General features: G+C 52.9%; 1 protein-coding gene across 5 annotated transcripts in view; it reads left to right on the forward strand.

The window, feature by feature from the left end:
• Positions 1-25,438, forward strand: part of CASKIN1 (CASK interacting protein 1) — a 99,589-nt gene that overhangs the window by 47,004 nt on the left and 27,147 nt on the right. For all 5 annotated transcript variants that reach the window (XM_088152344.1, XM_088152348.1, XM_088152352.1 and 2 more), the window contains exons 2-6: positions 15,684-15,735; positions 22,167-22,264; positions 22,660-22,805; positions 24,378-24,473; positions 25,063-25,193. In XM_088152344.1, the coding sequence (XP_088008470.1) occupies positions 15,684-15,735; positions 22,167-22,264; positions 22,660-22,805; positions 24,378-24,473; positions 25,063-25,193 (523 nt within the window). The remainder of the gene's footprint in view (positions 1-15,683; positions 15,736-22,166; positions 22,265-22,659; positions 22,806-24,377; positions 24,474-25,062; positions 25,194-25,438) is intronic.

Below are 25,438 nucleotides of genomic sequence, written 5' to 3' on the forward strand. Positions count from 1 at the left end.
CCCCTGGCACAACTTGCCGATTTTTTACTCTGTTTTATCTTTCTCCTTTGTACAGTGGAACCTCGGGTTACGAACGCTTCTGTTAACGAACTTTTCGGGTTACAACCGGCTCCGGCCGCAAAATTTTGCTTCGGTTTGCGAACTCTGCCTCGGGGTACGAACAGGATACGCGGCCATTTTCCCTCCCGTGACACGGTCCGCGGCCATTTTTCTGCCCCTGACACGTGGTCTGTGGCCATTTTCCGCCCCTGACACGTGATCCGCGGCCATTTTTCTGCCCCTGACATGTGGTCCGCGGCCATTTTCCCGCCCCTGACACGTGGTCCGCAGCCATTTTTCTGCCCCTGACATGTGGTCCGCGGCCATTTTCCGCCCCTGACACGTGGTCTGCGGCCATTTTCCGCCTCTGACACGTGGTCGTAGGGAGGGGGACTCTCCCTCCAAGCAATAGCCACCTCCCTGTCCTCCATGCCAGAACGGATTAACGGTAATTACATTGAACCTCATGGGGAAATTTCCTTCGGGTTGCGACCAATTCGGGGTGCGACCAGAGTCACGGAACGAATTAAGTTCGTAAACCGAGGTCCCACTGTATTTGGTGTTTTTAACCCTTGCCAGAGTCTCCTGGCAAGGGGGCAGCTATGCAGATTGGGCAAAGAGATAAATAAGGACATTGTGGGGTCCTTTTCTTATTCAGCTGCTTGGCAAGCCAGCTGCTTCCCCATCTTTTTCCTCACCTTTGGTTCTCTCTTTCGTAAGCGAAAGACCTCTTTCTCTGACCGATCACGATCATTGATCGTTCCGGTGGCGCTTCTGAAGAGACATTCTCCGTGCTGGCAGCGGAGTCGCTGGCCACGGAGAGCCCCCTCTCCACGCTGCACCTTCCCCGCTGGACGTGGGACTGCTTCTGGGCCTTCCACTCTGGCTCGGTCCCCACAATGTGCGAACCCCACTGAAACGGGATTGGATAGTCTCCAGTTCCGCAGGCCGCAGGACCCAGCCACGGTCACGGCATCATGCGGCTGCGAGGGACCTCAGAGGTCATCTAGTTCAACCCCCTTGCCCTGGTTACCTCGGTGCACCGTAGGTCACCATGTCAAGCCATCATAGTTGCACCTGAGATGAATGTAACTCTGGTGGTTTTAAGGCAGGCACAGGAATGCTTTAATTTACATTGCGTGTGCCGGCTTAAGATGCCGTGATCCTTCCTGCGCATTGACCAAAGGGGGGTCTGGAGGAAATGGAGCCTGAGGGGCCCTCCAGGGCAGCTGGCCAAATGGGGGCTGCCCTCCGGTGGTCTCATTCTTTGCGCAGGGACAGCCTTTCGCTCCTTCTGACCTGCTTTCATCTGGGGCGGAGGGCAATGGCAGATGGGCATCCAGGAGCAGCCCGCACCGGAGGGAAAGCCGCTGTATCCGAGGCCACCTTTCTTCAGCCAATTCACGCAGTTTCCCTCCCTCTTTGAATCCCTTTCCTCAAACATCACTTTATGTAAACAAGCAAAATGGCCTTCTGAAGGGCCTTGAAGACCTGGTTCTGCCACTTGGCCTGGGGTGGGGAGGGAATTTTTCAAGCAGCGGGATGGCTAGCCCCATAGTGGCCAGCTGTCCACAGCCCGATTTTCCAACTTCTTGGATCTTCCTTTTTTAGTATTGTTTTTAATTCTGGATGTATTATGTGTTTTATATATATTTATAGTTTTAATGTTTTTTGTAAGTCGCCCAGAGTCCTCTATTGTGGGGGAGATGGGCGGGGGAGAAATCCAACAAATAAATAAATAAAATAAAATAAACCCTGCTGGACATCTGTCTCCAAAACGGGAGGCTGAATTGTGCAAATAACGTTGTTATGCTATTCACATTCTGTAACTTATCTGAGGGGTCCTTACAACAGCCTTGGAGAGTAGGCCAGTCTGATTAGCCCCATCTCTTGGATAGGAGGATGAGCCTGAGAGAGGAAGTTCTGGCAATCCAGCTGAAAGGGGGATACCCCCAGCACGTGCTCTGGAGGGAGTGAGGAGGGGAGAGTGGGGCTGGGGGTACTTGGAGGCCTTTCAGGAGGTTTTAAATTAAGTGCTCGGAGCCACCTGGAAGTTTATTTCAAAAATGTGCGCTGTACTTTAAAAGCATAATTATATTAATCATAATGCACAATGTAACTTGGTCTTTTGTGCTCTTAGATGGCTGGGAATTTACCTGGTCGCAGATTTGGGGGAAGCTGGGAACCACTTGGCACAGGGGCCCTGCCAGGCTGCCAAATGGGTCACGGATGCCTCCCCGCCTTGAGGGCTTTGTTTTTTCCTCCCCTCCCTGAAAACTCTCTTCCCAAGCCCCCCCCAACCCCCACCACTCTTGGCTCTTTCCTGGAAGAACAGGGTGACCTGTGGGGCAGAGCGGCTGGAAACCGTCTGCTTGCCTGATCGCTCGCCGGTGGTGTGAAAGGAAAAAAGGTCCTTTCTGACAGCTATTTGGGCTCGGAGGCTGGCAAGTGTTTGCCCACAGCAGACGGCTTGTTTGCTGTTTCTCTGGGTGGCAGATGGCTGCCTTCCTCCTCCCTCTCCACTTGTGTGTGTGTGTTGGTGAGTATGCATTGCTCCAAAGGGTGATGAGGCTTCTGCAGAGAGCTTGCGGAAGTCAGCTGTTTGGATGGAGCAGGGGAACTTATGTCTGTCCTTCCTTCCTTCCTTCCTTCCTTCCTTCCTTCCTTCCTTCCTTCCTTCCTTCCTTCCTTCCTTCCTTCCTTCCTTCCTTCCTCCCTCCCTCCCTCCCTCCCTCCCTCCCTCCCTCCCTCCCTCAACCTCACCCAATGGCCTGTGTCCCAGTTTGGCTTCCTGCCCCCAGGAGGCTAGCTCTTCCCCCAGCCTGGACTCAAAGTGTTTTATCCTGCCACCCAAAACCCACTTCGTCCTCTTTAAGCCAGGGCCCTGCTGTGCAAAATTCACACGGCTTCCCCCCCCCCCCTGCCCCACTTTCGGAGGGAGGGAAAGGATGGCGCCATGCTCCCAGACCAGCCTTGATTGATGATGAGAAATTCCCACAACCAGCTGATGACATGAGGGAGGTCAGTGATGTCATTATTATTAACCAATCACGGCCTTCCAAGAGCCTTTAACTTGCGCCCAACCACAGCACACACCTCTGCAGCCACCTCTTTCTTCTGCCCTCTCCCCACGACTGTGCCTTCCTCTTGCTCCGGCCCAGAGTTGAGGCAGCTTAAGTCATCCTTAGTAAGGTTTTCCCCGTAAATAGGGAACAAGCTAGGGCAGTTTCACATGGGTACCATCCGACATCTTTCACCGGCTGTTCTGCCAGGGTCACGGGGTGGGATCAAGCTGGCACCCATTGGCTGGCACAGATACACCCCCTGCCCTCCGTTCTCTGGGCACTCTTTGGCAGCAGGCAAGCCCAGTTGCGTCAGATGGAGTTCTGCCCCTGCCCTGCTAGGCTGCTGAGCCGTTCCCCGGCCCGGAGACCTGGACCAGCCGGGCAGCGCTTGAGCAGCCACCGCAGGGGTGGGGTTCACTGCTGCCCTGCCCTGCTCCTCAGCGCGACTCTCCCACGCCTGTCAGCCCCGTTGCGGCTGCTCTGGAACCCGGAGTCCCGGGGGACAAGCGCACAGAGGTCTTGCGCGACCCCAGAGCAAGTGCTGAGGGATGGCTGAGCCGACTTCCTGGCCCCAGTCAAAACTCGCCCCCTCCGCGGCCCCAGCTTCACCCCCGTTAAGGAGAGCGAGCGGTGGATGTTTTCCTGCCGGGGGGGTCAGAGGAGAGGAATCGATCGGCCGGGCTCCCCCAATCGCTGCCTATCGTGTGCCCTGTACATGGTCAGTGAGGGCGACCGCTCTGTCGGCATCGTGCCTTGGCAGGAGAGGGGCCAGCAGCGGGAGCAGCAAATGGTAGCCCAGCATCGTTTTTGGCCAGCTCAGGGACGGGGGAATCGCCCTTGAACTTGCTCACGAGGAAGAGCTCACGGAGATTTGGGGCTAGCAAATCTGTTCTGCTTACTTCTTCGGTATCCAGGAGATAGAATCATAGGGCTGGGAGACACCTCAGAGGGCATGTAGTTGACCCTCCTGCTCAGCACAGGATCCGCTAGAACCTCTCTGGCAGATGATCATGTAGCCTGTTTAAGGACTTCCAGTGAAGACGTCACCGCTTCATATGGGAACTGTTCCACTGGTTGACAGCTGATATAGTCAGGAAGTTCCTCCTTTCTCATAGGTTTAACCCCCTGATTTTGGCCTTGCCCTCTGAAGGAAGGAGAATAAGTCTGCTCCTTCTTGTGAGAACCCTCCAGATTTCTGAAGGCTGTTATCATATCTCCTCTCACACATCTTTTCTGTAGGCTAAAAATACCCAGATCCTTTATCTGTTCATCGTAACACTTGGCTTCCAGATCTCTCACTAGCTTGGTAGTCCTCACTGTCCCTGTCTCACTCAGTCACTCACTTTCCCTGTTATTTTTGCACTGTGGGGCCCATAACTGGACACAGTACTGCAACTGGGATCTGACCAGGGCAGAGTGGAAAGGACCCATTCCTTCCCACTACCCATGTGCTGTGCTACCCCAAGAGAGCACTTGCCCTCCTAGCAGCTGTATCACTTGTGGTTGAGAAGGACACCCAGATACTTTTCACATGTATCTTTGCCAAGTCAAGCTTCCCTCATCCTACATGTGTGTTACATTTTTCCTATCCAACTGCAGAACTTTACATTTCTCCCCATTAAGTTCCATCCTGTTCATTTCAGCTCATTGCTGAAGTCTCTCTAGAACAATCTTTTTGAATCTTTTCTCTTTCCTCTAAAGATTGAGAGATCAGGTTATGAGGGCAACAGGACTTTGGTTGCCATGAGAAGGCCTGGTTTTTTTGCTTGTTTATCACTGTGGCTTCTACCTTCAAGCTTTGAAGGATGTCTGCTGGAAAATGCTGTCCCTTTGGTTAGTGGGCAGACATGAACCCTACAGAATGGAGAGCTGGGTGTTTTAGGACCCTCACTTTTCACAGCTGGCAGGTGTACCTGGTGGTGGTGAAATGGAGTTGGGCTGCTGATGGTCAAAGGGCAGGCAGAAGGAGGGTTGTCAGTTTTCACAGACCCTAGAATGGAAAGGTGGCTTTGAGGCCATCTAGCCCATCCCCAGTTGAGTTCAAGAATCCAAACTAGACTTTCTGTACGTGGGGCTCCCCAGCCTCTTAAATACATCCAGTGAAGGTGAGCCCACTAGTTCTCTGGGTATGTTTCTTCTCTCTGGCAGCATCTCCAGTGAAAAAGGATTAGTTGGAAGGGGACAGACAAGACCGTGACTTGTTGCTGTGAGGAGCGACTGCCAGCCAAAGGAGGCGAGATTGGGCTAAATGGGCCACTAGCTGGACCGAGGCAAGACACCTTCACATGTTCTAGGAGGCATTTTGCCCAAGGCTGCCCATCCCTGAGGTCTTGCCCTGGAGATGCCAGGACAGAACTGGCACCCTCTGCTCTCAGCCCCCAAGCTCCGCCAACTCTTTCCCTGGCCGGGAGGACTTTCCCTGCCTTTTGCCACTCAGTCAGTGCCAGAGTGCTGAGCCCAAGCAGAGAAGACCAGGGAGGGTCCCTTGCTGGGGGAACAGGGCTCAGCAGCCAAAGCTTTGCCTCAGCCAGTCAGAGGGGGCCCGGAGCCTGTTCCTGGGCCCTGAGATGCAGAGACTTGGGAAGACGTGCTGCATTCAGAGGCCAGAGACCCTCAAGTGCTTCTCTGCTCACCCTCCCTTTTGCGCCAAGCTTTGCTGCGATCTTTGAAGAAGGCAACCTGCCTGGTTAATAGGCAGTTTGCTTAACCACCTCGAACTGGCATGTGTCTGGCTGCAGGTAGAAACCCCCCCAGCAGCAGCGGTTTGTGTGGCCAGTTATCCCGTGATGTTAGTGGGAGAAGAGTCCTTTTTAGTTAGGGTGGGATGGAAGCTAAGGGCCGCAACGGGGCGGAGGTGATGCAAGAATTAAGGGCAGATTCCCCAAAGTCGAGGTTAGAATGGGAGCAGTCGATCAGAGTTTGGAGCTGCATCTTCGTCTAGACCCTCCTTCTTTTGCCTGCTGCCCTACAAGAACTCCCATAATTCCCAGCCAGCACTGCCAGCAGTGTGGAAGCTCCCAGAGACCTTCTCCAGCAGCTCCTTAGACATGGGCGTAAGGACAGGAAATGTGGTTCTTAAAAGATCTTAAAAGAAAGTAGATCCTCGGATAGGAAATTCTGCCACTACAGTAGTGCAGGTTCTGTGCCTCTTCAAAGATTTTCAGAAGGTCTCGACTGACCTAAGTCTGACCGAATAGACAAAGAATTATTGGAAAGTTAATCTAGGAAATAATACATCAAGTCTTACATTGGATTTGGTGTGTTGAATCAAATGAGGTGTTAACAAAAAATCGCAAGGCTTCGTATAAAGCAGTGTTTCTCAACCTTTGCAACTTTAAGATGAGTGGACTTCAACTCCCAGGATTCCCCAGCCAACATGGCTGGGTGGGGAGTTCTGGGAGTTGAAGTCCACACAGCTTAAATGTTCCCAAGATTGGGAAACACTGGTATAAAGTTTAGCAAAATGGACACAATTCCATGACTTCCCCCTATTGACTGAAAAGGAAAAAAAAATTAAAATCAGTCATAGATATGTGGCATGATCAGCATAAATAGATATTGATATGCTCCTAGTTAAGTGGGTAGGTGTGAAGGTGGTGAGCATATCTAGATCTAAGAGCCAGTTTGGTGTAGTGGCGAAGAAACCAGGAGGCGGCGAGTTCTAGTCCCGCCTGAGGCAGGAAAGCTGGCTGGGTGACTTTGGACCGGTCCCTCTCTCTCAGCCCAGCCCACCTCGCAGGGTTGTTGTTGGGGGGAAGACGAAGCAGAAGTATTAAGAAGAAGAAGAAGAAGAAGAAGAAGAAGAAGAAGAAGAAGAAGAAGAAGAAGAAGAAGAAGAAGAAGAATAGATTTGGTCCCTTCAGTGGTCTTCTCTTCTGCCTTTTTGGGAACTAAGACCCACGTCTGGCCGAGAACGAACTCTTCCAAACTGCTGTTTCTCAGATGGGTTAATGCTTCTGCGATCAAGGGACAGGGAAATGTAGGAAATCAATGTTTAATGTTTTTTTCTGTATAGATGCTTGAAAAGCATTAACAAAGAAAATCAGCAAGTGTATAGAAGAAGAGGACTTTTTGCTGCAAAGAAGCCAAGAAATTATGGTAGAACACTGCGTTCTGTTCTGAGAAAAAGCAGAAAAGGGGGTTTTGCACTAGAACCCAGAAGGAATGGCAATTCCAGAGCAGTTAAAGAGTTTGAAACGAATCAGCACGAGATTGTTCTGGACACGTTTGAGGTACCAGTATGCCAAAGACAGGTGCCCCAAGGGGGAATCGGGCCAGCTGAACAACCTTGATGGTGCAGACGTTTCCTGATTTGGCTGCTTTTTTCACCGAGGCTTTGGATGGTCACCTGGTGGGTCAACCAACTGAAAGATGACTTGGAGGGATCTTCCCTTTCATCAAGAATCAATGTTGGAAGCCCACAACCCTGGTTTATCTAATTGATGAGCATGAAAACAGGTTGCTCTTGTTCTTAGCAACCCCTCAAGCCTCTGGCCTGGCCACTCTTTTTGGAAGGAGGAATTTCCTAGGCCAAGGATATCTATCTATCTATCTATCTACCTACCTACCTAGCGTGGGGCAAAAAAGTATTTAGTCAGCCACCAATTGTGCAAGTTCTCCCACTTAAAAAGATGAGAGAGGCCTGTAATTTTCATCATAGGTATACCTCAACTATGAGAGACAAAATGGGGGAAAAAATCCAGAAAATCACATTGTCTGATTTTTAAAGAATTTATTTGCAAATCATGGTGGAAAATAAGTATTTGGTCAATATCAAAAGTTCATCTCAATACTTTGTTATATATCCTTTGTTGGCAATGACAGAGGTCAGACGTTTTCTGTAAGTCTTCACAAGGTTTTCACACACTGTTGCTGGTATTTTGGCCCATTCCTCCATGCAGATCTCCTCTAGAGCAGTGATGTTTTGGGGCTGTCGCTGGGCAACACGGACTTTCAACTCCCTCCAAAGGTTTTCCATGGGGTTGAGATCTGGAGACTGGCTAGGCCACTCCAGGACCTTGAAATGCTTCTTAGGAAGCCACTCCTTCGTTGCCCGGGTGGTGTGTTTGGGATCATTGTCATGCTGAAAGACCCAGCCACGTTTCATCTTCAATGCCCTTGCTGATGGAAGGAGGTGTTCACTCAAAATCTCACAATACACGGCCCCATACATTCTTTCCTTTACACGGATCAGTCGTCCTGGTCCCTTTGCAGAAAAACAGCCCCAAAGCATGATGTTTCCACCCCCATGCTTCACAGTAGGTATGGTGTTCTTTGGATGCAACTCAGCATTCTCTCTCCTCCAAACACAACGAGTTGAGTTTAGACCAAAACGTTCTACTTTGGTTTCATCTGACCATATGACATTCTCCCAATCCTCTTCTGGATCATCCAAATGCTCTCTAGCAAACTTCAGACAGGCCCGGATATGTACTGGCTTAAGCAGGGGGACACGCCTGGCACTGCAGGATTTGAGTCCCTGGCGGCGTAGTGTGTTACTGATGGTAGCCTTTGTTACTTTGGTCCCAGCTCTCTGCAGGTCATTCACTAGGTCCCCCCATGTGGTTCTGGGATTTTTGCTCACCATTCTTGTGATCATTTTGACCCCACGGGGTGAGATCTTGCATGGAGCCCCAGATCGAGGGAGATTATCAGCAGTCTTGTATGTCTTCCATTGTCTAATTATTGCTCCCACAGTTGATGTCTTCACACCAAGCTGCTTGCCTATTGCAGATTCAGTCTTCCCAGCCTGGTGCAGGTCTACCATTTTGTTTCTGGTGTCCTTCGACAGCTCTTTGGTCTTGCCCATAGTGGAGTTTGGAGTGTGAATGTTTGAGGTTGTGGACAGGTGTCTTTTATACTGATAACAAGGTCAAACAGGTGCCATTACTACAGGTAACGAGTGGAGGACAGAGGAGCCTCTTAAAGAAGTCGTTACAGGTCTGTGAGAGCCAGACATCTTGCTTGTTTGTAGGTGACCAAATACTTATTTTCCACCATGATTTGCAAATAAATTCTTTAAAAATCAGACAATGTGATTTTCTGGATTTTTTCCCCCATTTTGTCTCTCATAGTTGAGGTATACCTATGATGAAAATTACAGGCCTCTCTCATCTTTTTAAGTGGGAGAACTTGCACAATTGGTGGCTGACTAAATACTTTTTTGCCCCACTGTATCTATCTATCTATCTATCTATCTATCTATCTATCTATCTATCTATCTATCTATCTATCTATCTATCCATCCATCCATCCATCCATCCATCCATCCATCCATCCATCCATCCAATTGATATAGCCGCCCAAGTCACAACAAGTGACTCTGGGCAGTGTACAACAAAGTTGAAACAATTAATACCTAAAATTAGTGCTTCATTCTGGCTTTGGGAGATGTTTTAATGAAGAACTGTTACGTCACATTTCAACCTTATCTAGGCAAACAGTATCAGTGTAATATTCCTGAAAAGATGAGAAAGCATGACTAGACCAGAAAAAAGGGCTTGTCTAATCATCAGATGTCCATATGGCAACCAAGATGACACGGGGGCCAACCTGGAGGCATTGGGCCAATTAGCAGAACCTGCCCTACAGGACTGTTGTGAAGCTAACCCAGCATGTTAGTTGCGTTCCTAAGACTGTGTTCTTGGGTATAGATGATTACATCCTCTTCCAGTGTGTAGATGTCTGGTCCTCTGGTGGGCGTGAGGAATTGGACCCTTCTTGCCCACCCTGTCTTGTCCAACTGGCTGCATGGATGCCGCGTGGTGTGCCCTCTGTTGTGCTCCTTGGTGATGATGGTGCCACTTGGAACAAAGGCAGGAGGAGGGGGCATCTCGCCAGGGAGCTGACGTCCCAGATTGGATTTTTAAAAAGCCACTCTGAGTTGCAAATGCCAGATAATTAGTAGCTGCTCATAGGGAATTAACGTTGCTGCATAATAATCTATTACTTGCATGTTCCTTGTCTGTGCTTCCCTTCTTTTTCTTATTTAAAACCCTTGTGACGGGCCCCTCCTTTCCTCTGCAAGCAGGAACGTTGATCAGACATTCCCGGGTTGGAGTCTGAGCGGATAAGACGAAGGTTTAGAGGCGTTGGGATCCCTCCTTGTTGTATTTCAGCAGCTCGCCTGTCCATTTGCTGGATCTCCAAGCTTGACAGTGAATTGCTCCAGTGGCCCTGATGGCTGCCCCCACCCCCACCCCATTTTTAGGTCTCATCGTGCCCAGATTGGAGAACGGGATGCCTGTGGCGATGAGGCGGAGAATTTCCAGAACTGGGGGTATGGTGGAGGTTTGAGTGGCACGTGGGCTGGAAGCCAAAGTGGCAGAGAAGTTAATGGCTCAGCCTTCCCCAACTGGGGCTCCTGCAGTTCTTTGGGGAGGGGGTTGTGAGCTCTGAGCCAGCACACCCAGTGGGACTATGGTTGCGCACACCCAAAAGGAGCCAGAATATTCCTGTCTGTGTGTGTGTTTGTGTGAACAGGTAGCCTCAGCCACCTTCTCCTCCATTAAGGACCTGAATTTCAGCTCTCCCATCTGTTGGTGCAACAAAACTGGCCTGCTTTTGTATTGGGGACACAATACAGTCGTACTTCTCGGTTTCCTTTCCTGGGTTGCTTAAAGGCCTCACACACACACACACACCCTGGGCTGCACATCACCACTCCTCCCATGGTCTTCCCAGAGCCTGGCCTCCTTGGGTCTGTTTTCTGGTATTTTTAAAGGATAAACCAACCAAAACTGTGACATAAGATCTGAAAGAACCTGGTTTGTTATGACACTCAGCAGTCTTGGCTGTTTTCAGCCAGTGCTAAACCAGAAACAGAGAAAGAACATGCTATGGCTTGGTGCTGTGCGTGAACCAGGGCCAGCGCACGGCTGGGAGAAAGGGCTGTGCAGGGAGAAGGAGGGGGCGCCTGCGAGGATGGCTGGCGTCCAGCGACATCTCTGGTGGGGACAGCGCAGGGTTGCGATCGTCTTGGCCCGGCTGTGCTCGTGCGGTCCTTCTTTCGGGAGAGCGACTCCCATTGGCCACTTCCCTTTCTGGCAGAGCTGTGATTTGTGGGGATGGGGGTGTCCTCAGGGGGCAGTCAAAAAAGTCAAGATGGCGACTGCAACAGTGTGACAAAACTCCACCTTTTTTTCATGTGACTCACTTCCATCACACCACTATGGCCACCATCTTGACTTTTTTGACCATGCCCTATGGGCATTGAACAGATCACTGTGTGCTGCAGTTTGCAGAATGGCAACCCTGGAATCTGCGATCTGGGGTACCGCGTAACTGCTTTTTTACACCATTCATCCTGGCATATCTGCTCCTACTATACTTGCAAACCTGTGTAAACATATAAGCAGCACGGCGGTCTCTTCCCTAGGCAATCCCACGTGTTTTCAGCATCGCTTTCATCGCCATAAGAGCTAGAAATTTGCTTTTTCAGAGAAGAGAGTAGAAATGGTACTTAGCATGATGAAAGATAAGGCCAAGGCCTTGGATGGAGGGGAACTGCCAAGTGCCCATCATGGTGGTCCTCCAAAAGGGAGCCTGTGCTGGCAAACGCTCCTGCCGATGTGCTCCTTGCTCTGAGCGCTGGGTGTGTGTTGCGTGTCCGTCTTAGGGCATCTTCGGCTGTGTGGAAGCTGACTCTGCCACTCTCTTTTCAAGATGCTCCAGGCTTGTGGTCAGCTGGCATCGCTTTTGCTCTGGAGATGCTAAGAACAAAAGCAAATTTGAATGTGCTGGCGAGCAAAAGCCTTTCCAGGGCCCTGCCCTCCCCCTCTCTCTGGCTCCGCTGCGTTTCCCCTCCCACCTCCCATCTTTTTCCTTCTGCATGACTCCTCAGCTGGCCAGCTTGGATGATTTTTCCTCTGTCAGGAAGACGGATGGCCCTTCTCCACTTGTAACCCTGTTAGTGAGGCTCTGCATCCCCCTCTGCACTCAGGAAGGGCTGGATGGCGCTCTCTGCGCTCCTTCCTTGGCGCAGAGGGACGGGGAAGGCGGGGGGGGCCGCACGAGAGGTTTAAGCTCTGGGTTTCAGTGGGCTTACCGGGTCTCCCCCCTTCTTCAGTAGCAGTGCAACGTTTGCAAGAGAAGAACCAAGCTCAGAGAACCCCAAGGACTCCATAGCACCGTTCTTCCAGATGTGCTGGTGCTGCCCTGCTGCATTTAGCGGCCCCGCCCTGCTGCCGCTTCTGCTGAGTGGGCCCTGCGCTCTGCTCTAGGGTTGGGCAGGGGTCTGCTCAGCTAGTTGGGGGCCCAGCAGCTGCGAGCTTCCCCTCCGGCCCATATGACAGCTGCCCCGCCATCTCTTTGGCATCTCTGTGGGTCAGACAGGGAGCCAACCCAGGGAGGGCTAGTAAAACTCTGGCAGGAAATGGGAGGTTTGAGTTGTGGGCCTGCAAATGCAGGTGTCAGAACCTGCAGCAATCAAAACATATATCAACTAGAGGACTGTTTTATTGGTATAGTAAATGCCATCTGTGTACTTTGATTTTAGTAAATGTTTTTAGCTTGCTTTGATTCTGCCATTCTCAACGGTGGGGGGGGGGGGAGTGAAAGAAGACAGAGACGGCGCAAGATTGAAGGCCAGGAAGAAGACATGCATGTACCATCCAGTAAATGAAATCTTTTCTGAATCTACTTTGGATTTCAAGAGATTTTTCTGTATTGGGATTTGAACATTGTAGACCTGACAGCAGGGTTTGCTTTTCTCTTGGGAGCAGAGATGGGGAAAGGCTGACCTGGATCAGCAGAACGGCCCAGGCCAACTCTTTCCAAGACCAAGGGGGCCTCTGTGGTCCCTGCACTGGCCAGCCACTTCAGCCATTAGCCAGACAAGGCCAAGTGCTCGGAAGCACCGTCCCTCGCCCTGCGAGGCAGCCTGCTTCACATCGCCCAGGACGACTCTCCTTGTCCGGTTCCAGGCCAGCTTGGCCAGTGAGTGCAGGGGGGTGCGGCTGCGGTATGTGGGGGACCCCCAGCCCTTCTCAGCTGGCCACCCCACCCTCAGTGGCTCAGTCCCTGCTGGGGCAGCTCTGGAGCAGAGCCAGATGGGCTGGGGGTGCTGGGAGGTGACAAGTTCCTGATGCCCTGGAGGTGGGCTTCCGTAGCATTTTGTGGCACAAGCTGGCACTGTGGGAGGAGAGCTGGGTGCGTTAGTCTATGGCAGCAAAAAATCGGGCTTTTCCAGCGAAGGCATTTTATTCAAGGGCAAAGAGTTTGTGAGCGCAGTTCTGCCTTTTCCTAAAGCTTGTTAATCGGCAAAGGTGCTCCCTGACTCCTGCTGGCTTTTTGGTACAAGCAGGCTGTCTGAGCGATGCTGCCTGTGTACGTGGCTGGCCAGGTAGATGGCAGGACACCTTTCTTTTTAGGAAGGTCAGCTGCAGTCCTGTCCTGCCCCCTCTTCCTCCTCTTCTCCTCTGGAGGAAACCAGGTGCTGGTACAGGTGCAGATTCGCTGTGCTAGATGCTCACGCCCCACTAACAGAAAGGCAGAAAGAAAAGGTGCCAGTCCCTGGTAAGGAGGGAGGGGAGGAAGGACAGTGCCCAAAGAGAGAACCTCAGGGACCACCGGGTGCACTGTGACCCTTCCCCAGGCTTCCTCCAATAACTCCAATCCATTCTTTTTCTCTGGCCACAGATGGGCTGGGTTCCCACAACCTGCTCATCTGGACTAAAATTAGGAGGGATAATTTGGGGTGCAAACACGTTGTGGGAACCCAGGCATGTGGGAGCTTTGGAAAGGGGCCATTACCACATTAAGCCACGATGTGGCTGGTTGGGCAGAGTGGATTATGTGAATGCAACACTTGTATTTTATTAAACCTGAGTGTACGGCTTTAGGAGGCTGTGTGAACCCAGCCGCGGAATGACCCTCTCTAGCCCAAGATCCACTTGGCTCCTGTTCAGGCAGCCGGGTCATGCCAGTGTTTGTGCCCTGGGGCTCGGGGCCCCCTAAGCTCACCCAGGTCTTGGCTATTCTCCTTCCAAAGTTTCCATGGGAAATGCTGTGATTCTTCAGGATAAGGATTCCCAGGAGCTGGAATGGAGGCGCAAACGATCATCAGCCTGAGAGGGCTCCCGCTGTTCCCCGTTACCTCCATCCTAATTCCAATATATCCCAATTCCTCAATCTTCTAAAAACTATATTGGTGTACGTTATATATACTTATACTCAGATTTTTATCCCGCTCAAGGTGTGGGGTATGAACGTACTGTATACTTTGAGGCAAAATACTCTGAAGGCATATACGTGTGTGTATAATGCAACTTTCTGGGCCTGTTACTTTAACAACGTTAATGCAGAAGTGGAACAAGAATGGATTTGGGGGAACCTGGGCAAAAGTGGCAGGGGAAAATGGCAGGCTGGTTCTTTCTCACCCAGGTTGGGGTGGGGGGTGTTTAAATCCTAAGAGCCTAAATCTTTATCCATGTTGGTCTGAAATGTTTCTCCAGGGCGGAACCTTCAGGGGAGGGAGACCAGGGTAAATCTAAGCGCGCAGACGGGCTAGTGGTGCAGGAACCCTTCCTTGGCCCTGTACTTGTACACTGGCCATAATCCAACCTCCAATCCTCAGTTAAGGCTTCTTTCTTGAATTATTTCCTGCACTAGAAGCCCTGCTTTCCCCAGGTAATCCATTTGCAGGGTCCATTTGTGGGGCCCTCAAAGATCCAGAGACCCTCCCTTTCCAGAAAGCAGCCCTACGGTGAAATGGGACCCAGTGAATTCATGCTTTCCTGATCCTCTAACAAGCGCCTCAATTTTGCAAATCCCAGCATCGTCCCTACTCCCCTCAAAGCCCACCCATTTAAAGCGCTGCACTCCTTCTTCCATCCCCTTCCGTTTTAAAAGACTGTCTGGATGAGAAGTTGCCTGCGGGACAAGGGGCTTGTTGCATTTGTAGCCCACCGATGGGTTGTGGGGGTGCGGAAGGAAGCCATGAGCTCTTGACTCGGTGGAGCGTGGGAGGGTCCACCCCTCCTCTCTTGCGCGGCTTCCCAAACCTTTTCCAAGGGGCCTCGGTGGCAGAAGGGCCAAGAGATGCCAGTCCCCGTCCTCACCTGGCTGTTGGCAGCGCAGGAGCAGGCAGGGATTCCACCGATTGGTCAGTTTCAGACCAATCCAGATTTCAATCTTGCTGGAACCTCCAGGCAAAATATAGCAAAACGCAGCTCAGAAGGGAAACGTTTATTTACGTCTCCAACTGGTAGGTGGCTGAATCCTCAGAATGTACAGCGATGTACAGCATACAATAAAAACATCCAGAGAATAATAAAACATAACCAGACAGTACTTAATAATAACAATGATTATAGTACCGAATAACGAGAATAGACCTCCAAGTATTGACAGGCATTCCCCAAAGACCCTCCAAGAAAGCTTGTTCTTTAAAAGCTTCCCGAAGGCCATCAGCAAGAAGGCCAGCTTCATTTCTAAAGGAAGCCGGCTCCATAATGGAGGTGCCATGATGGAGAAGCAGACAGATTATTCCCAAAGTGTTTGCTTGGAGGAATTCCCAGGGAAAGGGCTTACCCCTCCTTTTGGTGTTCCTCTAATTGTCTCTCTTGTCTGCCCCCCCAGAGCTCCTCGGATCAGCCAAGCGGGTGAACGTTAACTTCCAGGACACGGATGGGTGAGTTGGCAAAGTCAGGGGTCCGCAAGTTTCGCCATGATTGGGGGGTTGCCTCTCATCCCAGAGGACTCTGCAGAATATCCTTTGTTTTCCTGGGAGCTCCCAAGCACCTCATGGCGACTTTTTCTTTCTTAGCTTTGTGGGAGTTCCTACCATCTCTCAATAGATCTCAGCTCCCTGTGCCTTTTCACCTGCTGAAAAATGGGCATTTCTCAAGGAGTTGAGGCCATGAGCTATGAAAGGGCTGCCCTGAAGATGAGGCCAAATGTGTGGAAGAGCCCCTCTTCACAGAAGAAGAGGAAAAGAGGGGGAAGCAGGGATTGGGAGAGGGGACCTACATACACAACTCAGAAAACATCTCAAGATCTTTTGTCCTCCTGGGCAAGCAGATGGTGGGTTTCACCATTCTTTGCATGTGGGGGTTTAGTGCTGGATGGGCAGAAGCCCTCCACAGAGCTCTCCTCTCATTCTCTTGCAGAGAGGGGGAAGGCAGGGAGTGCAAAAGGATCATGTATTAGATTGAGACTATCAGTTAGATGGCCAGTCAGGTCACAGATAACAAGCACCTGAGTACCAGCTGCCTGGGAGATAGTCTTGGTTCACTGCTGGGGGAAATAGCAGGTCCACCTAGAGCTCTTCTTACGTTCTTAGGAGAACATGGCTATTCCTGCAGCAAAATAGCCACCACTGACCAACCCTCCTTTCCAAGAAAAAGTATCTCCTTTTTGCTCAAGCATTACTGAGAATGGAGGGATGTGAAGATGTCCCTCGTGACTTATTCTGTCTGAGCATGGGGGGAATATGCATATGCGGGGAAGCCATGTGCTTTCATCCTTGCTCACCCTTGTACGAGCAATACAAAGGAGCATGGAGGAATCTTGTGTGTCTCTCCTGAAGGCCTCACTGTCAAGTAGTTGGAAGGCCTGGAAGCAGAGATGAACAGCCCCTCTCCTCTCTGCACTCATGCTTGTGGAGGGGGAAAAGCAAATATCTTCCATGGCCAAATCTTGAACCCATGTAGATATTCTCCTGAAGGTGCTAGATGGGGCTTCCGTCAGGGCTTCTCCATCCACGATTGGGCCATGGTGTCCCTTGCTTGAAAAAACAAAACTTGAGAGCAGCCTGTATAGTTGTGGACTTCTACCCTGCTACCAGATCTGTATTTAAGTAATGCAGGTGAGAAGGTCACCCTACCCCATTGGACCATGTGTGCAGATATCTACCTGCAGATGATCAGGGGTGGGGGCATGATCCTTCAGCAGCAAAAGTGCCCCACTGAACTCCCTGCCTGTGAGGATCACCTGCGGTGCCTGAACCGTGCAGCCTCCATCCATCCGGTACTAGGAGGTCATAGCAGAGCAGAAAATCGGATGCCTGCTGAGAGGCCACACGGGAGATGTGGGAAGTGAGGGTACGACTCGTACTCCCTCCTCCTAAATCCCCCCCAAGACTGCCAAGAAACACTTGTGGGGGTGACATGGGCAGGAGCACGAGACCTGCTGAAAAGAGGGCTAACCTGCCCTGTGGGGGAGATCACCTGTGCAAGCTGCTGGCAGGGATGGTGGAGGAGATTCCTCCTGCTTCAGACAGCGCCAACACCACACTGACCCACTGACCCGGCTGCCGAGACACCATGCAGAGCATCCGTTTGCGGGGGCGGTGGTAGGGATGAAACCGGAGCTTCTGAGAGACTCGCTCTCCCCTGCAACGCCACTGCTGCCCGCCGGCAACCAGAGGAAAACCACCAATAGGAGCCGGGCACCTCTTCTCACGTCATCAGCCCAGTCGCTGTGGAAGCCCCAAGACTCGTGCGCGCAGCAGTGCTTGGTCAGGAGAAGGTGGGCATAACCAGTCCAGGAAAGCGTGACGTTAGCTGGCCTCGGCTCCTGGCCAGGGATGGGAGGAAGGCTGCGTCCCACGGAGGTGTCCCTCAAGAAGGGTTGGCCAGGCACCCGCAAGCACAGTTAGGGAGATACCTAGACATCCTCTCCCACGCAGCGTGGGAAAGCCGGCTTTGCTACAGGGAAGCAACCAAGTCGAGCACCTTTCCCGTCCTTCCACTTCTAGCTTCCACCCTGTGAAATTGGGTCATTCAAGGAGCTGTTGGGGATTCACCAGAATATCTGAGGGTCTCTCCCTCTCTCTCTGCCTCCCGCTGTCTGATTTGGCCCCATCGTAGGGACCGAGAGCCACACAGTGGCTTTTTCTCTCTCCGTCTCCATAGCCCACTCCAGGGGTCTGTCCCGGGCAGGGGCTGTCTCCTTCTCCAGCCAGCCCTTGGGGGTGTGTAAGGCAGGGCTGTCAAGGAGGGGCAAATGTAGAGAGGGAGGAAGGTTAATAAGTTGGCTTGTAACTGCTGTAAGAAGATCGGAAGTTGCTGCTTTAACTTTCTCCTTCTCTCTCTCTCTCTCTCTCTTGTCTCCCACACTTTTTCTTTTATCTTTTTCCTAACTTACCTCTTTATATGTTTTCATGTTTATCTTTTACTCATGTAAAAATAAATCTTCAGTAGACATTATATTTTACAAAAAGGAGGGGCGAATGAATGTTTGCTGCAGGAAGCAGAGGGGTGGCGCTGCAGGAGAAGAGGGCTTTGCTCCCCCCAAGGGCCGGGTGAGCTCCCCACTGCCTCTCCGAGGGAGGGGCGGCAGGCTGCAACTTCGGCCCTTTGGCAGGGGGGCGACAGGCAAAAGCTGTAAGTTGGACACGCAGAGGGCCTTTCCTCCTGGCTGAGTTGCTCTCCTTGACTCGAAAGCGTGGAGAGCACGTATAATACAATCCAGCCATCATGATGCAATAAAATATAAACAGTATATCACGACAGGAAAATCCAAACGGACACCACTGCTTCAGTATCGTTCCCGAGAGGCTGGGTCTTTGCAGCTCTCCAGAAGGCCTGGCTGGGGCGGGGGTTGCTCCTCACCCTGCAGGGTAGGGATGTCTGCAGGGAGGGTCAAAAGAGTCAAGATGGTGGGTGTGATAGTATGACTGGAAGCCCAGCTGTGACACCTGCCTTCAGGCCCTCTCCTGCCAACCTCCGGGGATCCTGGACTGTCCATGGGGGGGGCAGGAGATTGTTCAGGGAAAGGCAGCCCCTTAGATGCCATTGAGGGCTTTGAAGGCGGCTGTGGCATGGAGCGCCCTCTCGCTTCCCTCCAGCCCTAGTGACATGATGGCCGATGCACTCCTTGAGGGGCACGGGGGTCCCTTCACTCTGCCCCCCCCCCCCCCGGTTTTGCAATCTAATACTACTTCCCTCTCCTAGAAGCCTTTGCCGGCTGCTGCCAGCTGGAGGTTTGCCGTCCCGCGGCCGATCCCTGCCCTGCCTCTCTTCCCAGGCCCTTTCAGGGAAACGGGCGGCCGATCGAGGCTGCCTCGATGGCGCTGGAACGAAGGAGAGAATCCTCCTGTGGCCCCCGCGCGGCTAAGGGCCCCTTCAGGGCCCTCCCTGAGGCGGGCAAAAGAGGCTCCGGGACGCGTCTCTGCCCGGGCGCGGGGGCGGCGGCAGGTCTCCCGCGGGAGCGCTCCGCGGGCGAGAGAGAGACGCGGGGGCTGAAGTGGCCCGCTGGGCGGCGAGGGACGGAAGGAGGGGAGCCCCTGGGGGAGGGGGCGGCGCGGCAGGAAAGGGGGGCCCCGAGGAGGCGGAGGTCCTCGAACCCGAAACAGATGGAGAGAGGGAGGGATGGCGAGGAGGGAGGCGCGCTCTGTTCTCCGCCCCGGGTGCGCTCGGACTTTCAGGGAAGGGGTTTGGAAAAAGGAGGTTTCCATTTTTAAATGCACGCGCAGAAGCCCCCGGCCTCCCCTCCTCCTCCTCCCCCCTGACAGAGGCATTTCGGGGCGGGGGGGCGCGTTTCGCACGTGCTCGGTGCTGCCCGGCAGTTCGGCTTTGGGCAGCTTCCCTCGGGAAAAGCAACGGGCGCGCTGCAGAGCATCCCCCCGCCGCTGCCCCCCCGGCTCCGGGCTCAGGCACCGCTAAGTGCCGGCAGTGCCTCCCCCTCCGGCTGAGCTCCTGCGTCGGGGCTTTTGTGGGGGTGCTCCAGCCTGCGGGAGCCTCCCCCGCCAGCAGGGGGTAAGGGCGGCCGGGCGGCCCGCCGCTCGAGAGCCCCCGCCTCGCGCGGGCGCCCCTCGGCAGCTCCGTCGGCCCGCCAGGCGCGGAGGATCCCCTTCCTTCCGCGGCCGGGCGCGGGGCAGCAGGGTCCCGACAGCGCATTGATGGGCTCGAAGCGCTGGCGACCTGCCCGTTTTCCAGCCAGTCTCGTGCGGTCCACGAAAAGAAGCCGGGGGCGACTGAAGTTCCTCCTGGGTGTTTCGGGGGGGGGGGGGTTGTGGCTGCCTTCTCCACCTCTGGGACCGCACCCAGCAGGCACCCCTGAAAACCAGATGAAGCAATTAAAGCAGGAGCAATAAATAATAAATGCATAGAAGCAAGAGTGTTATCCACCAGAAGAAAACTAAATTTGATCTGACTTCCTTGCTTTGCCAAGTAGCTAATGGCTGGGGCCCTGTATGGATGGGGTGGATGTAACACAGGCAACCATGGGGCAAACAGATCCTTTTTCCAGATTATAATTATAATCCAATTTCCTTTGCAGATTCCATTTTTGGCTGGCTGTTTGGTTCCTGATGGCTTTCTGACTATTTATTAATTGGATTTATAGCCCACTTTTCTTTCCATCAGATAATCAAGGCCACTTGCTGATAGTTCTGGGTGTTGCATATTTATTGCTTCCCTGCTATTAAATGGTGGTTAGCTTCTCCAAGAGCGAGCTAATGTTCCCCCTGTTAGGAAATGCAGAGACCTGTCCCTTTTCAAAGGGAGCTCCTTTGGTGGACTCCTTCACCCCCTCTGCAGCTCTTTGGCTGGGTTCCCACAGCAGGCTTAACTTGGTTGCTAAAATAGTATTCTGCATTCTGAATCATGAATCTAGAAAAAAAGCCAGGTTTGCACAATATGTTAAAGTACAGAATAAGGTTAAAGCTAATCTTAGCACATTGTGTGATTGCAAACTGCTTTGAGGGATTGGATTGAGCGTCTCGTGAACACCCTTCTGGCCATCCTTACCGCAAAGAAGCCACTTCAGGCAGCAGAGTCCATAGCTGGGGGTCCTATTAGAAATGGAGGCTACCCCAGGTTGGCACCACATGGCCACTCTCCCAGTGTTCAATGCGACACTTACAATCCAGAGCTGGTGTGTTGCAAGTGGCCCCAAACTCCAGCACTCTGTAGTTGCAGGGACGGGTCCCCAGTCCCCAGTGTGCTTCTGTATTTGGAGGAGCGTGCACTTCTGCTGGCCTTGCTTTGCGATCAGGAGGCTGACTCCCCGCCATGTTTCTGGCATCCCGCAAACTCCAGAAAGCAGTTTGCAGACTGGATTTGGGGTGTCTGCTGTATTTGCAAAGGCTTGCGAGCTGAATCAACTGCGATGCGTCAGGGTCTGCTGTGCCAGACTTGGCGAGCACCTTCTCTGTTCCTTTCCTAATGATCCCAGCCATGAAATTAGTCTTGTTCCCAGCAGCAGCTGAACCATATTTTCATTATGCATCTTCTACAGCAGTGTGTCTCAGCCTTGGCAACTTTAAGATGGGTGGACTTCAACTCCCAGAATTCCCCAGCCAGCATGCTGGGAGTTGAAGTCCACCCATCTTCAAGTTGCCAAGGTTGAGAAGCACTCTTCTACTGTGTGAAGTCACAACCCCCTCAAGCCCATCTTCAGAGGGGGAGGGAGTGTTAGGGTTAGGCAAAGGGCCCGAGAAGATTAGCAAGATGGGTCTTCCTTTCGCCGAAGCCATGTTGACTCGCCTTCAGCAAGGCTTCTCCTTCGTGTAGCTCTGCTGTGCTGCACTGGGTCACTCATCCTTCTCCCTGCACTTTGGCCTCCCAGCACGCTCTGCAGTCTTCATGACACATCAGCAAAGTTACTGTCCTCCCAGTTCTGGAGATGGGAACATTTTTTATCTGTGTTTTCATTTCAGGATCCTTCTGTGCTAAGCTGCACATTAAGCAGCGGCAGATTAAAAACGAATAAAGCAATCATGTCACGCTGATACGAAAGAGCAGTTCCAGAAATCAAAAACCCAGCTAGGCTAAAATAGAAGCAGGCTAAAAAAAGAAGATATCAGGTATTTTAATCAGACAGAGGAAAGTACTCCAAAAAAAGAAAAAATGTCATTTGCCGGTGGAGTAAGATTCACGAAGGAGCTGGGAGGGGCTCATGAGAAACACCTTCCTGAGTTGGATTTTCCTGCAAAGGTCTGAGCAGGTTCTCCTCTCCGAGGACAGAGAAGCTGCAGCCTGGAGGCGCCTGGTTCAGCTTGCCGACCCGAAGCTTGTCCTCGAAGAGGATCACCTCAGGCAGTGGTGAATTCGGGGGAAGGACGGGGTCTTGGTGGCTGGCCTTGGTGACCCCTCTGCTTTGCTCCTGGCGCGACAGGTTCTCCGCCTTGCATCACGCCGCCCTCAACGGCAACACCGAACTCATTCTGCTGCTCCTGGAGGCCCAGGCTGCCGTGGACATCAAGGACAACAAAGGCAAGCCAGAGGCTTGGCGGTGGTGGCACATGGGCCGAGCCTGGGCAGGGGCGGGGCTTGCGAAAGGAGGGAAAGCTGGGGCCCTGGGCCCAGAGCACCTGCGACGTATGTTCGCAGTTTGGGGTGGGGAGTACAGTCCTCTTGCAGGCCTATCCAAGAAAGGAGGAGCTGGCTCCTTTTTGAAAGAAGACCAGTGTCAAATGGTTCATCGGAGCCAAAGCACAGGAAATGCAACGCCGTGCACGCTTCTATGCCTGATTTCTTAACTGGCAAGGGTTCATACGAACCGTCCTTGCCCATTCTCAGAGACAGGGATCTGAGTCCCCCTTCTTGACCAAAAGAATGGTGGAAGGAGCCGCCCCCTCTCCATTCCTGCATTTGTGCCCTTTCTGCAGGAATGCGCCCTTTGCATTACGCGGCCTGGCAAGGGAAGAAGGAGCCCATGAAGCTGGTGCTGAAGGCGGGCTCCTCTGTGAACATCCAGTCTGATGAGGGGCAGATCCCTTTGCACTTGGCAGCGCAGCACGGACACTACGACGTGGTAAGGGGGTGCGAAGCAACCGTCAGGAGAGGGGCACCTCGTCCGGTTGGGAGAACCCTCTTGGAAGGCACACAAGCGTATCATCGGGCAAGCTGTTGTGGGTCCAGCAGACTCAAGGGGCGTCTTCCCCAGAGAAGGTCGGTCTGTGGACTCGTAAGCATAGGCAGAGAGACAGGAGCCCCAGTGCAGCTCTTCAGACTAGCCCTTTTATTAAAGCCGTGCGCTTCTGTGATAGCCTGAAAAGGTGCTCCCACAGTCCCCCTGATTTTTAGCTACTGAGACACGGCTCTCCTCCTACACTGTCTGACTGGGAGGGGGAGAAGTGGTGGGGAGAAGGAGGATGCTGGGAAGAGGAGACTTGCTTTAAAGGTGGAAGGCAGAGAGACAAAATTGCTTTGGGAAGCAATCCTGGAGCATCGCAAGAGCGAGAGACGGAGCTTCGTTCAGCTTTGTCAGCCCAAATCACAAGTCCTGTATCCCTTCAGAGGCTGGATGCTTGCATGAGGTTTCGTGACCTGAGGAAAGGTGTGTTTATGCAAACAGCTGCTTTGGGGAGGGAGAGGAGATCGGATGTTCGGTTGCGCGTCGGTCTCCCTGGCCGGGCTGGAGGTGCCTGGAAGCCTTGCGCTCCTGTCTGGGGCTGTCAGGGTCTGGACGGGGCAAAACAATCCAGATAAAATCCCACCAGGATGGAGATGCTGGAGGCTGGTAAAGGTCTGATAACATCTAACATCAGTCCTGATAGGTCCTTGGGACAGGATTGGTTCCCCCTCTCCCCAGCCCCAGAAGGAGGAGGTGTGGGTCTTGGGGTCCTCCTGGGCTTGGCTCTGCTTAGGCAACAGGTGGGAGACGCAGCCAGAACGGCCTTGACTAGCTCCGACTGGGGTACCCGTTATGACCTGGTGTCCATAACCCATGTCCTGATCACCACCCAGCTGGACTACTGCGGTGCGTTCTGCAGAGGGCTGCCCTTGGAAACAAACAAGGATCATACTTTGAGACTTGCAAGATTGATGTCGGCCTCCTGGGGTAGACCAGACAGGAAACACGACCAGATGAGCTAATTCTACTTTATTGTAAAGCTACATTGACAGAATCTTGCAAGTCTGAAAGTAGAATTCTCCCACCGTCTCCTTTACAGCCCAAGAACTTAGGGAGGGTCCCTTCTGAGCCTCTTGCCCGGCTCACTGTGCTGTCTCTTATCTGACCCTTCCCTTCGCCCCGCCTCCCAAGGTCTTTCCCACATACTATTAGAGTCCCCCTCTTCCAGGGGTACATCGGGTACGGGTAGGGGTGTCCGTAGTGGTGGTCATTGGCTCCAAAAACACCCCACCCATTTTACGTGTGTGCCCTGTGGGTGACACATTAAAAGGAGGCGGGGCTTTGATTGCCAGGTTGTACCCACCATTTTGCCTCAGGGCGGGTGCCCCTTGGTATGGGTGCTCTTTGGAGGAAGTGGAGATGGGGGGTGGAGGTGGTGTTCAAGTGGGGCTTCCGGTGCACTTGGTGGGTTGTGTCTGTGCCAGAACGGGGGCTCTGGGCTTCCCACTCTCTCTCTTCCTCCCCACCCAGTCAGAAATGCTTCTTCAGCACCAGTCCAACCCCTGCATCCTGGACAACTGTGGCAAGACACCTCTGGACTTGGCCTGTGAGTTTGGCCGTGTTGGGGTAAGTCCAGTCCTCGGGGGGAATTGGGAAAGGGAGCAAGCCCCTGGAGGGCCAGCCACAAACCCAGTTAAGGGCCCAACTCATGCCTACAGAACACACTCTCGGGCAGAGGTATCAGGGCTACCCATTCCACGGAGGGGTCCACTGTTTCCCTCCCCAGAGAGTCGCGCACCCTTCACTAGAGCTGTTCCAACCTTCTCTGGCTTTTTCCTTTGGAATTTGGAGGCGAGACGTAAAGTGTCCCTTTGCTGCGTTGAGCCGCCTGGTTAGTGACTAGGTGGACCTGCAGCTGGTGGCCATCAGGCCAGGATTTTGAGCCAAGGGGATTGTGCCATTTTTTGAGAGTAAATTCGAAACGTCGGAGATTCCTGCAGGACGGATCCCAGAATGTGACTTTTTCGGAAGGGGCACTAAATGGCGTTGTGAGGGCCCCTTAGGCTGGCGAGAAGTGGGGGACTAGGCGATCCTGGGAGGTGGGAGAGGGCGGTGCTTTGGGGAACTTTGGCTGTTGTCTGGGGATGGGGAAGAGGTCTGGTTCTCGTTCAGGAGGAAGTACTTTGGGGTCTCCCTCTGTCTCCTGGCATGGCAGGTAGTGCAGCTGCTTTTGAACAGCAACATGTGTGCAGCCCTGTTGGAGCCCAAGCCGGGGGACATCACTGACCCCAACGGGACCAGCCCGTTGCACCTGGCTGCCAAGAACGGGCACATTGACGTCATCAGGTGAGGGGGTGGGATCCAGGCCCGAGAGCGTTTCAGACGTCCGCGAAGAACCAGCGGAGGGAGGAAGCCGTCTTTCCTCAGAGCCCGCAGCCCACATGGGGGTTCAAGCAGTGCTGCCGAGACCGGCTGGGAAAGGTCCGCAGCATCTCCTGGGGAGGAAAGGGATGGCTTCCTGGATGGCAGACGTCCGGCCCCTTTGGCCACTGGTAGCCCTTTCCCCTTCTGTCCCTTGCAAAGCCATCGCG

Source organism: Python bivittatus, unplaced genomic scaffold, assembly GCF_059951505.1.
Source record: "Python bivittatus isolate LINGU-HERP-01145 unplaced genomic scaffold, Pbiv_v1 ctg000030_np1212, whole genome shotgun sequence".
In the NCBI taxonomy this organism is placed as follows: domain Eukaryota; kingdom Metazoa; phylum Chordata; class Lepidosauria; order Squamata; family Pythonidae; genus Python; species Python bivittatus.